Here is a 15,419-nt window from a genome sequence, read left to right on the forward strand (position 1 = left end):
AAAATGTAGGACCTTACACAACTTGCTTATGCTATTTTACATATTCCCATGGTATTAATACTGTTGGGGCAGTGCTTTTACTGTATGAAGGAGCCTAAATGCAAGAAATTGTTGTGTGAAAAAGTCTTCACATGCGATGCTTGATCCCTGTAGTTTGTTTTTCTTGCTGTTATTTATTCCCCTTAGGCTAGTAACAAATCTTAATAAGAAAAAAAACTGTTTTAAATCTTTTCATCATACCATGTTTTAACATTTAAGCAGTAAAAAAGTGGAAACAACAGAAAAACATCAGTCTGTCATTTAGATACAGGTCTGGAAGGCAATATTGGCCCATGGCAGTGTTTGGTTGGAATATAGATACAACCCCAATTCCAAAAGAGTTGTTGAAGTAAACAGGACAAAACCCAAACTTGCTGACTTGCTGAAATTAAAAGTCACCTAGTGTTGTTTTTATTTAGGAAGCACGCAGTCTGCCTTTTATCCCGTTTTGCTTTAATGACATTTGCCCTTTTGTGCGCTCTGTAGGATGTATCATCAGGCCACGGTTGCGGCTCTGTTGTCTCGAAGCTGGCGTGTGAGGAAGAGAGCACAGCAGACAATCAGGAAGCTTCTCTCCTCTTTGGGAGGATCCAGTCTTGCTCATGGCCTTCTTGGGGAACTGCGGGTGGTCATCAACAAACACAAAGTACAGAATCACTTATCATTTCCAGCCGCTGCAGGGCTGGATGCTAACTCTTTCTACTCACTTTATTTTTATCTTACTGACAATACTGTAAACTTTCAGGTTTTACCCCAGGACAGCGTGGTGTCAGAGTCCGGAGAGCTGACTGAGCTGGGTCGCAGCTATGTGCCCCCTCGCGTCCTGTTGGACGCACTGTGTGTTGTTTGCTCCTCTGCCAGCCAGTGGGGCGATCCTGCTGAAGCAGAGAGTTTGGCTATGGAGACCCTGATAGTTTCTCATCATCCATCTATAGGTACATGGTTTTCACTGTTTGATAACCCCGAGGTTTGTTGCTATAGTGCTTTGGTGGTGGTAGCAGCATCTGAAATGTCTCACTCCACGTTTATCTTTTTTAGTGGAAGCTCGCCGTGGCCTCTGGCCTGTTCTCCTCTCCTCCATGAACTTGAAAGCTGAAGAGTTCATAGAAAACAACCTGGAGGCTATTCTCCCACAGCTGCTCAAAGTCGATGCCGACAACCAGGTTTGACAATCGTACAGCTTCATTTCTTGTATTCCACATTTGTTTATACAGATTCATGTAGAAAATGGTGAAAAAACAGAATGAAACAGCTTCATGTAGCATCTAGATCCAGGAAAGGAGACGAGTTCAGATGATGATAACAAACATGCACCTCTTTACATTTGCTCTCCAGCTAAAAAGCAGCATTTCTTTTTTTTTTAATTTCATCTTAAATTGAAGAACAGTTTTTCTTACTGTTCACTAAACTCGTACATTTGCAGACTTTCTGTTTGTATCTTAAGTGATGAATAAGGTCTTGGATTATTTAGTGATTTTATTTATGTATTTATTTTTATTTTCTTCCTTTCTCCTCAGGCGGTCAGAAATGCAGTGGGCTCCCTTTCACGCCTCTCCCCAAACAAGCTGTTGCCGCGGGTGATCAGTCACATCACTGAAGGGCTTTCCAAACCGGCACTGCTTCAGGTCACCAGGGAGGAGTACGCCATCATGTTGACACCCGAGGGAGAACTGTATGACAAGAGTATCATCCAGAGGTAAATGCACAGTTTCACTCACCTGCAGCTGAACTCAGAGCTCCATCTGTGGGACATTTATTCACTCCTGTCTCCCCTCTGTTAACCTGCTGCAGTGCCCAGAAGGAAAACACTAAGAAAGTAAACATGAAGCGAGAGAACAAGGCGTACTCATACAAGGAACAGATCATTGAACTGGAGTTACAGGAGGTAGATTAATTATTGTTTTTTATTTTTTTTAAGGACCTTAATGTTTGAAACTATTTGAATGTGTTAATTTCCTTTTTGATGTTACAGGAGCTCAAGAAGAAGAAAGGTATCAAAGAGGAGATCCAGCTAACTACCAAACAGAAGGAAATGATGCAAATCCAGCTGGAAAAAGAGTCTGCTACTCGCAAAAGACTCCAAGAGGTAAGGAGCTCTAAAGTCTGTCCAGTAAATCAGGTCATTAAAACAGAGTGCCCCCAATGTGACATTTTAAAATTCCCTGTTTGCTGTTTGCAGCTGGATGGAGAGCTGCAGAGTGTGGTGGGTCTCCTGGAAGCCACTCTGATAGAGAGACCTGCTCAGATCACCAGGGAGCTCCCTGCTGTCCTCCAGGTCCTAATGCCCCTGCTGCATTCCCCCCTGGCTGCTCCAAGCATCCAGCAGGTCTTCTTGGATATTGGAGTGTGCCTCATGCCCAAGAGCCTTCAACATCTGGGTACAAAGTCTGTCTTGGTGTAGTTTTAAAACACTGTTTCTGGCATCTCAGTTTAAAATCACTTTTGTTTTTCTTTCCCCCATCCAGCTGTCCTTGTGGGTCATGTGACTTTACGGTTACTGAAGCCTGAGTGTGATCTGGATAAGGCCTGGGAACAAGAGGACCTGGCTACAGCTGCTCACCGCACCGTGATGCTGCTGCACAACCACACCGTCCCACAGAGAGAGGGCAAGACTGCCGGTGAGTACATGTGGTTCACAAAATGAAATGAATGTGAGTCAATAAATCTGAAAGGCTTGAACCAACACCACATTGATGATTAAAAACATTAAAAGATGAGAATAAAATCTAAAGAACACAAATTAAAGCGCTGCTCACTGTGACCACAGTATAACTGCTGAATGTGATGAATATTAAACTGGTTTCAGTTTCATATTTTTTCCCCCAAAAGATGAAAATAATTCAGATGAAAGCTCAAATAAAGGAGACAGGTTTATAATGGACAATTCCCTGTGCAGAAAATACAAACCTAAAGTATGTAAAAGATGGTCATACCTTATGGGTCTGAAAACCTGAATTCTTTCAAACGTCCAGCAGAGGGCGCCTGCTCTAGTTTAAAAACAAAAAAGTCCCAGTCTTTAAAGGTCTAAGATGAGCTGATCTCTGTAAATACTTTACTGATGAGTTTGTGCCGTTTAACGTTAATTTTAATCCTTCGTGAAAACAGTGAAGTTCATTTAGGTTTGGTCAGTACTCTTGATTATCAACAGACATCAATGACCCAAAAAATATATTCAGGCCTTGTAGTGAACAAGGCTATTAAGTATAAATTACCCTAATAGCATACATGTGTAAATAATTTTAAATTATAAGGTACTAAAAATAATTATCCGGGCACATAAAGCAGGCACATGAGATTCCGAGGAACATAAAAATGATAGAAAACAAACTGTTAAAAAACCCAGAATTGAGCGTTACCTTGGCGTGTGTGTTGGGCGGCGTCAAGCAAGCGTCGTTCAGGAGAGGGATGACCTTCTCTTCCTTTCCTTTCAATATGTATTTTTTTATTTTTTCCTCAGATGCGGCACCTCTATCTGCTCCTGCCTTTTCCTTCTGCTTCCCTCTCCTCAACGCTACACTCAGGGAGTCTTCAGACAGCACCGAGGAGGCGGAGAACACCATGATGAGAGCACTGCAGGTCATCAATGAACACTCTCAGCTTCGGGCTGACACCAACAGTGATGACGTTGCCATAGATGAGGTACAGACGAATGGCTTTATTCCATTTTCTGTGTGGTGGCTGTTATCTGCACAGAGCGAGTTCTAAACAAGTTGGGAGTCTGTGTGAAGTGTAAATAAAAAGTGAATGCAATCATATGCAGAAACCCATATTTTATTCATATAGTGCACATAAAACATATCAAACATTTAAGAGGAGAAAATATTCAACTTCAAGGAAGATATTGGCTCATTTTGGTATTTAATGGCAGCAACTCGTGTCGTGAAAGTTGGCACAGGGTAGAGTTCCCTGTTCTTTTAACAACAGTTAAAAGTTGTCTCACTCTCGCCTGACAAAGGATTCTAGCTACTTAACAGTCGCCATACTTCTTTGTGGTGTTTCATGTTATATGACGCACTGAAATGTTTTCAGTTGGTGAAAGGTCTGAACTGCACGCAGGTCGGTGAACTCTTCTACTATGAAGTCATGCTGTTGTAATAGATGCAGGATGAGATTTAGCAGCGTCTTGTTGGCCTTTCCTGAAATAGATCCTGTCTGCATGGGAGCACACGATGCTCCAAAATCTGGATATGCCTTTCACCATTGTGCCTGGTTCCAGATGTACAGTCTGACATTTCTATAAACACCAATGCACCCCTATACAATCAGGATGTTGGCTTCAAGGCTGATGGCTAGCCGGATGATCCCTCTCCTCTTTAATCCAGAGGACGCAGCGCCACTGTTTTCCAAAGAGAATTTCCGATTTAATTCATCTGACCACAGAACAGTTTTCCACTTTACCTCAGTCCATGTTAAATGAGTTTATGCCCAGAGAAAGATGGCAGCATTTCTAGATCGGGTTCACATAGAGCTTCTTTACATGATCGAGCTTTAACCTGCTTTTGTGAACGGCACAGTGAACTGTGTTCATAGAGAACAGTTTCTGAAGTGCTCCTGAGTCACGACAGAATCGTGCCTGCTTTTTAATTCAGTGCAGCCCGAAGGCCCAGAGATCGTGTGGTATCCAGTATTGATTTTTCCGCCTTGTTCCTGTTTCAAGTTAACCTGATTAGCTGTCAAACGTTCTTCTAGCCCAGTTTTTTTTAGTACCACTTTTTAATTTAGTTTGTTTTTTTCCTGTCCCAACATATTTGGTCATGTGTTGCCACCATCAATTTCAGAGTAAGCTGAAATGTATTTTGAGAAATGATAAAATGTTTCAGTTTAAGATGTTTTCTATGTTCTATAGAAACCACAATAAATCTTAAGTTTATGAGATTTGTAAATCTTTGTTTTTTGTTTTGTTTTTTTGTTTTTTTTAAATTACACTTTACATCCCATCCCCCTTTTTTCTTGGCCTGGATCTGTTTATTTTATTTTACAATACAATTTAAAATCATTTGTTTACTCTGTGTAAACGCAACACAGGTTTATTCTTTGAGTTAGGGCCTTTGTTGTTTGCATGATTCATATATCAGTGTTAAGTAACTTAACAACATATTTACCCTTGACCTTCCTTTAAAAATGCTCAGCTACAAGCGCTGGACTGAAAGTGAAAAAACAGCCAGTGTCCAAAGAAAGGCCTTCAGAAAGTCTGGAGAATTATTGCCCAAGAGCACTTTAAAAATGACAAAGTCTGGCTCTTTGCAGTGTAAATAAAATGAAGAGTGGCTCTAGACTTGCACGATATAGAGTACATTTCCAAACACTGCATAGTATCATTTCTTTGTGTTGTTTTCTTGTCATAGAACGGCCCAGAGCTGCTTCCACGTGTCAGCATGTTGTTGCTACTGACCAGAGTCATTTCCACCGCAGCACCGAGGCTCCAGGTAAATGCCAGAGTTTAGTTTGTGTATCCAAACATTTGGACCCTTTCTAATGCTTCAGTGGGACATCAAGTCATTTTGAATGTTACCTTTTAGGTCTTGTTTTACTCTGCTCCAGAATTATTGCGTAGCTCCACAATGTGACACTTTGCACACTTTGTGTTTCAGGTGTTGGCGTCTCAGTGCCTGACGGCTCTGTGTGCCAGTGCTGGAGGAGAAGAGGGCTGCACTGTAGCAGAGCAGCCAGAGATCGATGTCTTACTCAACGCCCTGCTTTCACCCTGCTTCTCAGTCCGTGACGCCGCCCTCAGGGTGAGCCTGGGATCACTTCATTTTGATATTTGCTGAAGTGTCTCTGTGTCTCTCTATCTTACATTTCACTGGCCGTGGTTTTTAGAAGTGTTTCCATTGCAGAACAGTTCAGAGCCTTTGTCCCTGACTGCCACAGATTTCTCTGAATTAACTTAGTCTTTTAATAAATTAATGAAGTTAATTTAATTGTTCAGCTGTATTCCTGAAAGCCTTGGCCTCTCTGGGTTGCTCTTTTTATACACACTCATGTAATTAACCTGGTTTTAAGAGATTCCGCCAGATGTTTTTCAGTCTTTCAGTGCCTCGTCCTAACTTTTTTTGAAGCATTTTAGCAAATTAAAATGTGAAACAAACATACGTTTTTCAAGAAAATCAACATTTTAAGTTTCAACATTTGATTAACGGTTCGTCCTGTTTGTTTTCAGGGGCTGTTGGAGATGGAGTTTGCCCTGCCTACAGACTGCACAGACACCAGCGGGATGAGTTTGCTGCGCAGGCTTTGGGTTGCCAGATTCGATGTTGAGGAGGAAGGTCAAGCCTTGGCTGAAAAGTATGTAACACCTGTTCCTAACTTCCTGCAAACAGTCACTGACTGAAAATGTTTGACTTTTGTTCTTCAGTCTGTTTGTTCGTTCATGTTTCATTCAGTCCCATGTTGACACCATTCTGCAATAACATTGTTTGATAATTTACATTTTAACCATTCTGGTTTTTATATTCGAGTCAAAACATGATGAAAATGTTTGATTTGTGCTGTGGAGAAACAATGTTGTAAATTGGCCAGTTCCCCTGTTTGTTCCTCCTGCTCAGGCTCTGGGAGTCTCTGGGTCTGGAGTTGGTCCCTGAGATCTGCTCACTGCTGATCGGGGACGTCACTCACCACGAGGAAGCCATCCGCTCTGCAGCAGCTGACGCTCTGTCGAGTGCCGTGTCCCAGTACAGAGACCAGTCTGCCACGGTGCTCTGCCAGCTCACTGAGCTCTACCATCAAAAACTTTATGTAAGAACATGTCCCACCCATCGATTTACATAGATTTTTATTGCTGTAACAATGTAAATTTGTTTTGATCGGTTCTTTCTTCTCTTTTTTTCCTTCTAAAGAGACCACCACCTGTGCTGGATGCACTGGGCAGAGTCATCTCTGAAGCCCCACCTGACCAGTGGGAGGCCAGGTAATTAAATCTGGGTCTGATGGAATTTAAGGAAAGAAAAAAAGCTCTGAGTGCCACACAGTTCTGTATTACCCAAATGTAAATGATGGGAAAACATCAGGACTTAAGAAGTGTTCCTAAAGACTGTGGTTGAATGCAGTGTTGTTCTTGTGCACTGATTATGTTTTTTATTCCCAGGTGTGGCATTGCTCTGGCTCTGAACAAGCTCTCTCAGTACCTGGATGAATCTCAGGTCACCCCTCTCTTCCTTTTCTTCGTTCCCGATGCTCTGAACGATCGCCACACTGATGTGCGGCGCTGCATGCTGGACGCCGCCCTTTCAGCGCTCAACACACACGGCAAGGTAACGCTCAGTTCTATTTTTCTAGACGTTGTTTTCAGACAGCTATGATTTCTGTATTCCTCGGCATCTCATGCGCCTTCCTTATGTGTCAGGATAACGTGAGCTCCCTGCTGCCAGTGTTTGAGGAGTTCTTGAAGAACGCCCCGCAGGATGCCAGCTACGACTCTGTGCGTCAGAGCGTGGTTATTCTCATGGGCTCCTTGGCCAAACATTTGGACAAAAACGACCCCAAAGTCAAACCCATTGTGGCCAAGCTTATTACCGCACTCTCTACACCATCACAGCAGGTAAAGGCCTACTTTGGCTCCTTTTCTACCCACTCAACCTGTACTACTCCGATTTTCACAACGTCATCTTGTGTGGTATGTCGTCCTTCACCAGGTCCAGGAGTCTGTTGCCAGCTGTTTGCCTCCTTTGGTCCCCGCCATCAAAGAGGATGCTGCAGGGATTGTTAAAAACCTGCTTCAGCTGCTGCTTGAGAGCGACAAATACGCAGAGAGGAAGGGTGCAGCGTACGGGCTAGCTGGACTGGTCAAAGGACTCGGGATCCTGGCGCTTAAACAGCAGGACATCATGACCACACTTACTGAGGCCATCCAGGATAAGAAAAACTTCAGACGCAGGGAAGGTCAGCAAGAATTCACGAGTCATTGGACTGTCTGGTTTTGATTCATCCTCTTTATACCAGATGCCACCATTATTAGCACAGCTCAGAGCATCCGGTTTATTTTTGGTTTGTTGCAGGGGCGCTGTTTGCCTTTGAGATGCTGTGTAACATGTTGGGAAAACTGTTTGAGCCCTACGTGGTCCATGTGCTGCCACACCTCCTGCTCTGTTTTGGAGACGGGAACCAGTATGTTAGAGAGGTGAGAGGCAGGTCGTGTTGTTGTCTAAATATTAGTTGTTGGAGGCTTTTCCTCAAGTGGGACATTTTACCACCCCTCCTGCTTGTCCTCCCAGGCTGCAGATGACTGTGCCAAGGCTGTGATGAGGAACCTGAGTGCCCATGGGGTGAAGCTGGTCCTGCCCTCCCTGCTGGTGGCCCTGGAGGAGGAGTCTTGGAGGACAAAAGCAGGTAAAGCGCATCTTCAGTCAAAGGGTGTCACAGCAGGTCTTGAATATAGTGATGTATTTAGAATGGGCTCTAGTTTTTTTTAGCGCACACACACACATGTAACTAGAGAACAGTAGTTACACGTGTGGTTTTCAGCTGTTGTAACAGCACTGAAGAGTTCATAAATGGGTAATAATCAGTCTCAGTCAGATGACTACTCCAATCCCGTCGCTCACCCCTCTTGTTCCTGCAGGTTCTGTGGAGTTATTGGGTGCCATGGCTTACTGTGCACCCAAGCAGCTGTCCTCCTGCCTGCCCAGCATTGTGCCCAAGCTGACGGAGGTGCTGACTGACTCCCATGTGAAGGTGCAGAAGGCCGGCCAGCAGGCCCTCCGACAAATTGGCTCAGTCATCCGCAACCCAGAGATCCTGGGTAAGTGATTCAGTGTCTTGAGGCACAGCTGCCAATGCAGAAGGCTTGTTGCTCATAGGCAGTCATAAAATATGGACCCAAAGAAACTGAATATTTCCCTCCTACTGTTTCAGGTAGTGTCGATGAAGAGCAAATAAAATGAAAGCTATACTCTGCTGCAATGAGGTTAATCCTTTTTTAACACAGGAATGCATTCCTAATTTGAATACACTTTTTAGAGTGGAAATATCGCACTTTCCCTTATTTTGTCATGTGTACTTTCCAACAGTGAATGCTAAGCTTTAACATGCTCAAAGTTTCAAATGAGGTCAGTGTACAGCTAATCTCCGTGAGCCAAAACTTCAGCCCAAAGCATGAAAAGCTCAGCTTCAGACAGTCCTTTTGAACTCTTTGCGTGATAATAATGAGAACAGATATCCTTAATCTCAGAGCACTGAAGCCCACCCACCTGTTAAAATCTGCAGTTTGCAAGTAGAAAAAAAATCATCTGAGGGGCTGCACCAAATACAGTCTAACAATAAAAACAGAATGTAAATAACCATAATTGGCTCACTCTAAAATATTTAGCCAAAAAGGTTTGTTTTGTTCTGAGTGCCTGGAACAAATCATCTCAACAATGTCTAGTACATCTAGTACAACACCTTATGATATGACGAGGTGCATATTAATTTAATTCAGTTTTATTTATACAGCGCCACATCACAACAACAGTCGCCTCAAGGTGCTTTATTTTGTAAGGTAGACCCTACAAATAATACATACAGAGAAAAATCCAACAATCATACAACCTTAAGCATGCAGTTATTCACCCCTTACTTAAGAAGCCAGGCTCAGATATTTCAGTAATGTCAAACTTTAGACCCATCTCTAAACTTCCTTTTCTGAGTAAGATCTTGGAAAAGGTTGTTCACACTCAGCTGATGGATTATCTAAACAACTCTCAAATGTTTTTCAGTCCGGCTTTAAGCAGTTTCATAGCACAGAGACAGCTCTCATAAAGGTTATGAACGATATTCTGGTAGCGACGGGCTGTGGTAAACATGTGGTGCTTATACTACTACGGTAGATATGACTGCTGCATTTGACACAGTGGATCACGACCTGCTGATCTCTCGATTACAGCTTTATGTGGGCATTTCTGGCTTTGCACTCCTGTGGATAAAATCATACCTCTCAAACAGGAGCTTCTGTGTTAAGTTGGGCTCCTCATCGTCCTCTGTGGCCCCTCTGCCATGGGGTGTACCACAGGGATCTATTCTTGGGCCATTACTGTTTACATTGTATCTCCTGCCACTGGGTGCAATCTTTCGTAAACACAAAGTTTCATTTCATCTATATGCTGATGACTGCCAGCTTTATTTTCCTTTCAGTCATTCTGATAGCTCCCCAGTTAGACTCCTGCTTGATTGCCTCGGTGATGTTAAGTCATGGATGGCTCAAAACTTTTTAAATTTTAATGAACGTAAAACGGAAGCAATTCTGTTTGGCCCGAAACGTTCCTCTGATATCCCTGATGTTGACCTTGCTGCTCTGACCCCTCACCTGAAGAGCTCGATTACCAATCTTGGGTTAAAAATCGACTCTGCACTTACGTTTGATGGCCACGTGAATGGGGTGGTGAAATCGTCATTCTATCAACTCAGGCGTCTGTCGAAGGTTAAACCTTTTCTTTCAAGGCGTGACTTGGAGACTGTTATCCACGCTTTTATAACCTCACGCTTGGATTATTGCAACTCCCTTTTAATAGGGGTTGGACTGGGCACTCTGACACGCCTGCAACTAGTACAGAATGCTGCAGCACGGTTTTTATCTGGTAAAAGGAAATTTGAGCACATTACTCCGGTTCTGGCCTCCCTGCACTGGCTTCCAATTGAATTTAGGATTCATTTTAAAGTTCTTTTATTGGTTTTTAAATCTTTAAATGGTCTGGCACCTGCATATTTGTCTGATTTGCTGAAGCCCTATGTCTCCACTCATTCGCTCCGGTCAGCTGAGCAGCTGTTGCTCTCAGTCCCCAAATCACGGCTGAAACTGAGAGGAGACCGAGCGTTCCCTATCATGGCCTCTAAGCTTTGGAATAATCTTCCTCTTCACATTAGGCGATCGACATCAGTGATGGTTTTTAAATCCAGATTGAAAACGCATTTTTATTCACTGGCTTTTGACTCAGTGGTTGACTGACTTTAATTTACTTATATTTTATTGTTTTCGCTATGTTTATTATTTTATCGTATTTATTATTCTTATGGAATCTATTATATTTCTATTGTTCAGCACTTTGGTCAGCCTTGTGTGTTTTTTAAAGTGCTATATAAATAAACGATGATAATGATGATACGACCCCGTATGAGCAAGCACTTTGGCGACAGTGGGAAGGAAAAAATCCATGTAAACAGGAAGAAGCCCCCTGCAGAACCAGGATTAGGGAGGGCGACCATCTGTAATCTACTGGTATTATACCAGTGGTAGGTACAGTAATGCTAACAGCTAAGTTTGTTTTTCTCTTCCAGCTATCACCCCCATCCTATTGGATGCTCTCACCGACCCGTCCAGGAAAACCCAGACGTGCCTGCAGACGCTGCTGGACACCAAGTTTGTGCACTTCATCGACGCCCCCTCTCTCGCCCTCATCATGCCCATCGTCCAGAGAGCCTTCCAGGATCGCTCCACTGACACTCGCAAGATGGCTGCTCAGATCATTGGAAACATGTACTCGCTCACTGACCAGAAGGTACACGGGGATAAGCGAAATATCAGAGTAGTCCTTTCAGTAAAATTAGTGTTTTCCAAAGCTTTTTCTTAATGATTTGTTTGCTTTGTTTTTGTTTTCTTCTGCTCCTTACAGGATCTGTCACCATACCTACCCAGTGTTATTCCTGGACTGAAGGCCTCCTTGTTGGACCCGGTGCCTGAGGTGTGTTTAGTATTCTTAAATAATCCTGTATGTGTGTAGCTGACGATGAAGCAGCAGTTCACTCCGTGTTTTGTTTTTTGTTTTTTTGTTTGTTTTTTTTTAACTTCATTTTATCTCCTCTCATTTTTTCCTTTCATCTTTTATCATGTTTCCTTCTCTTTCCCCCTTCAGGTTCGTACAGTATCAGCTAAAGCCCTGGGTGCCATGGTTAAGGGGATGGGTGAGTCCTGCTTTGACGACCTGCTGCCGTGGCTCATGGAGACGCTGGCCTCTGAGCAGAGCTCTGTGGACCGCTCAGGAGCTGCACAAGGTGGGTTCTTCTCTACTCTGTCCTCGTGTTTCTGATTTGTGCTCAAAGCCAAGAGCTCAGTGGTTTGTGTGACGGTCTTTTTCAGGTCTGGCTGAGGTCATGGCTGGACTGGGAGTAGAGAAGCTGGACAAGCTAATGCCAGACGTAGTGCAAACTGCCAGCAAGGTGGACATTGCTTCCCACGTCAGAGATGGCTACATCATGATGTTCATCTACCTGCCGCTCACTTTTGGAGATAAATTTACTCCCTATGTTGGTCCCATCATCCCTTGCATTCTCAAGGTACTGGTTACTAAGAGCTACTTACTGCTAAGAGTAAAACATTTTAAAATCACAATGAATAATAATGTAAAAAAGTGTTTCACTGCAGCCTCATGCTCTCTCTCGTCCACCAGGCGCTGGCCGATGAGAACGAGTACGTGCGAGACACGGCACTGCGAGCCGGCCAGAGAATCATCAGCATGTACGCTGAGACCGCCATCGCACTGCTGCTTCCCGAGCTGGAACAAGGACTGTTTGATGACCTGTGGAGAATCAGGTCAGATAAATGCACGGTAACATGTTGGCAGTTCAATAAATGTCACTCATAGAGCTACTGACCTGCTGACTCGTGCCCTTGTTGGTTTATAGATTCAGCTCTGTGCAGCTGCTTGGCGACCTGCTGTTCCATATCTCTGGAGTAACCGGAAAGATGACCACAGAGACGGCGTCAGAGGACGACAACTTTGGAACTGCTGCATCTAATAAAGTATGAATGTGTATATATATTTTTTCTCAGCAGTTCATTTCCTATTAACTGTGATATTGGTTGAATTTTGTTTGCTGATCTTTGACCTTTACCCCTCTCAGGCTATCATTAGTGCTCTGGGAGCTGAGCGTCGTAACCGCGTCCTCTCAGGCCTCTACATGGGCCGTTCAGACACCCAGCTCGTGGTTCGACAAGCTTCTCTCCACGTGTGGAAGATCGTGGTGTCCAACACCCCCAGAACTTTGAGAGAAATCCTCCCAACCCTCTTCACACTCTTGCTGGGCTTCCTGGCTTCTACGTGTCCTGACAAAAGAACAGTAATGCTTGTTTTTCTTTAACTCTTTTTATGATCTCTGGTGTTTCTGTTTGGCTCTTGACGTGAAAGTAGTCATACAGAGCTTTTTGTTAACGTCATTTGTCTGCACGGTTTTAGATCGCTGCTCGGACGCTGGGTGATCTGGTGAGGAAACTTGGAGAGAAGATTCTCCCGGAGATCATTCCCATCCTGGAGGAGGGCCTGCGCTCTGACAAGAGCGATGAGAGGCAAGGTGTCTGCATCGGCCTCAGTGAAATCATGAAGTCCACCAGTAAAGACGCTGTGAGTCACACTGTTTGTAATTATTATAGCTCGTGGGATTGAATTGGAACTTTTACAATGATTTTATTTATTAAAAATGGTTCTGAATCAAGCAGTGGGGCCTGTTTTAGCTTAAGCTGAAAATTCTAGTAAACTTAAAACCTTAAATCTGATGACACTTGTGTTGCAGGTGCTTGTTTTCTCTGAGTCACTCGTCCCTACAGTGAGGAAGGCTCTGTGTGACCCTCTGGAGGAGGTCCGAGAGGCTGCGGCCAAAACCTTTGAGCAGCTCCATGCAACCATCGGTCACCAGGCGCTGGATGACATCCTGCCTACCTTGCTCAAACAGCTGGTGAGGGAGTGAGGGGGAAAATGTAATATGAAATCTGTAGGATTTAAGAAGCTTTGCAGTCTAGTCTATATCTCATACCGAACATGTTTTTGCAGGATGATGAGGAAACGGCTGAGTTTGCTTTGGATGGCCTGAAGCAAGTCATGGCAGTAAAGAGTCGTTCTGTGCTGCCTTACTTGGTTCCAAAGGTAAAGCATCACACGTGATTTCCTTTTTAAGGCCTTTATGTCATTTTTATGTTGTGTGACTATAATCCAGTGTTCTCTGTGCTTCTGCTAGCTGACTGCTCCTCCTGTAAACACCCGAGTACTGGCCTTCCTGTCTGCTGTGGCTGGAGATGCTCTGACACGTCATCTAGGAGTCATCCTCCCTGCCCTGCTCTCTTCCCTCAAAGGAAAACTGGGAACAGAGGACGAAGCACAGGTACAACCAGCAATCTCCAAATATAAAGCTTCCCTACTGATTCTGTTGTGTTTGAGGATTTTGTTAACGTCCTTTGGTCAGATTTTTCTTATTTGCTTGTTTGTTTTTTAATACGATACCACTCCTGTATATGTTAACTTTGTAGTATTCTGAGACAATACTCCAGCACTACTGCTGTTACCCCGTTCTGCTCAGTGGCTTCTTCTATTTTAAATCAACTGGAGAATTAAAATCCTTATCTGCTAAACAGGCCATATGTCCTACTTTGATTTCCTCTTATTGTCATTCAAAATGCAGCTGCAGACGTACCAGAACACCATGTCTCCCCTCTAGGCTCAGATTATTTTTTTCCCCTTTTAAAGCACAGCTTTGACCATCACCAGGTTAAATCAGTTACTATCCAGTCTGTGGTCTCCCTGTCTTTTAAAACCTTCTTAATTTATTTCAAAACATTTTGTACACAAAGGTATTGGCAGTGATTTAGAAAGAGCTGCAGTTTTGTGGTGTAAATATTTACAACGCATTTAAACCCTAAAATACTTTTCAGATCTATGCAAGAAGTGAGCTCCATTAAAATGTCATGGTGTTGCTTCTATTAACTCAGACTTTTTGGTGGTTATTTTACTGTGAACACTGCATATTTTAAACTGCCTTTCTGAATGATATGACTGGATGTTGTTACCTTTGCACCAGGAATTGTGCAGCTGTCAGACGGTGATCCTTTCTGTGGAGGATGAAGTGGGCCAGCGGATCATCATAGAAGACCTGCTGGAGGCCACACGGGGCACCGATCCTGGCCTCAGACAGGCTGCCGTCACCATCCTCAATGCCTACTTTGCTCGCACCCGACTGGACTACAGTGCCCACACACGCACGCTGCTGTCAGGCCTCATCCGCCTTCTTAACGATTCCAACCCAGAGGTTTTGTCTCAGAGTTGGGACACCATCAACTCCATCACCAAGGTGTGTTCCTATAAAAATTTCTTTCCATTTGCATGAGCTTTCATAGTCTAGTACAAAATATGGTAGTAAATAAAACAGTGGACCTTTTGATTGTTTTTAAATCAAAGGTGAAATGCAAACTCACTGTGGCTTTGATGTGTTCTTTAGAAACTGGATGCAAGCAGCCAGCTGGCTCTAATCGACGATCTGCATCGAGACATTAGATCAGTAGCCGGAGATGTGAAGGGTCAGCACCTTCCTGGTTTCTGTCTGCCCAAGAAGGTAAGAGGCCAGCGCCTGACACAATAAACACTATTGCTACATTATTACAGCATGGTGATGTCATTCTACAGCAGCTCATTCATCCTATTGAGTTC

The 15,419-nt window shown here is 43.6% G+C and overlaps 1 protein-coding gene across 1 annotated transcript in view; it reads left to right on the forward strand.

The window, feature by feature from the left end:
• Positions 1-15,419, forward strand: part of gcn1 (GCN1 activator of EIF2AK4) — a 29,362-nt gene that overhangs the window by 6,986 nt on the left and 6,957 nt on the right. Inside the window, exons 17-49 of the mRNA XM_040050191.1 lie at positions 526-685; positions 785-974; positions 1,078-1,202; positions 1,557-1,735; positions 1,831-1,924; positions 2,012-2,125; positions 2,219-2,417; positions 2,505-2,657; positions 3,497-3,678; positions 5,385-5,465; positions 5,631-5,774; positions 6,200-6,324; positions 6,585-6,774; positions 6,876-6,946; positions 7,124-7,289; positions 7,382-7,576; positions 7,671-7,917; positions 8,034-8,155; positions 8,250-8,364; positions 8,597-8,776; positions 11,287-11,507; positions 11,622-11,690; positions 11,862-12,000; positions 12,086-12,282; positions 12,396-12,538; positions 12,631-12,748; positions 12,850-13,065; positions 13,182-13,346; positions 13,516-13,677; positions 13,773-13,865; positions 13,957-14,100; positions 14,794-15,063; positions 15,211-15,324. Of these exons, the coding sequence (XP_039906125.1) occupies positions 526-685; positions 785-974; positions 1,078-1,202; positions 1,557-1,735; positions 1,831-1,924; positions 2,012-2,125; positions 2,219-2,417; positions 2,505-2,657; positions 3,497-3,678; positions 5,385-5,465; positions 5,631-5,774; positions 6,200-6,324; positions 6,585-6,774; positions 6,876-6,946; positions 7,124-7,289; positions 7,382-7,576; positions 7,671-7,917; positions 8,034-8,155; positions 8,250-8,364; positions 8,597-8,776; positions 11,287-11,507; positions 11,622-11,690; positions 11,862-12,000; positions 12,086-12,282; positions 12,396-12,538; positions 12,631-12,748; positions 12,850-13,065; positions 13,182-13,346; positions 13,516-13,677; positions 13,773-13,865; positions 13,957-14,100; positions 14,794-15,063; positions 15,211-15,324 (5,083 nt within the window). The remainder of the gene's footprint in view (positions 1-525; positions 686-784; positions 975-1,077; positions 1,203-1,556; positions 1,736-1,830; positions 1,925-2,011; positions 2,126-2,218; positions 2,418-2,504; positions 2,658-3,496; positions 3,679-5,384; positions 5,466-5,630; positions 5,775-6,199; positions 6,325-6,584; positions 6,775-6,875; positions 6,947-7,123; positions 7,290-7,381; positions 7,577-7,670; positions 7,918-8,033; positions 8,156-8,249; positions 8,365-8,596; positions 8,777-11,286; positions 11,508-11,621; positions 11,691-11,861; positions 12,001-12,085; positions 12,283-12,395; positions 12,539-12,630; positions 12,749-12,849; positions 13,066-13,181; positions 13,347-13,515; positions 13,678-13,772; positions 13,866-13,956; positions 14,101-14,793; positions 15,064-15,210; positions 15,325-15,419) is intronic.

Source organism: Simochromis diagramma, unplaced genomic scaffold (genome assembly GCF_900408965.1).
Source record: "Simochromis diagramma unplaced genomic scaffold, fSimDia1.1 OVJJ01000159.1, whole genome shotgun sequence".
Classification (NCBI taxonomy): domain Eukaryota; kingdom Metazoa; phylum Chordata; class Actinopteri; order Cichliformes; family Cichlidae; genus Simochromis; species Simochromis diagramma.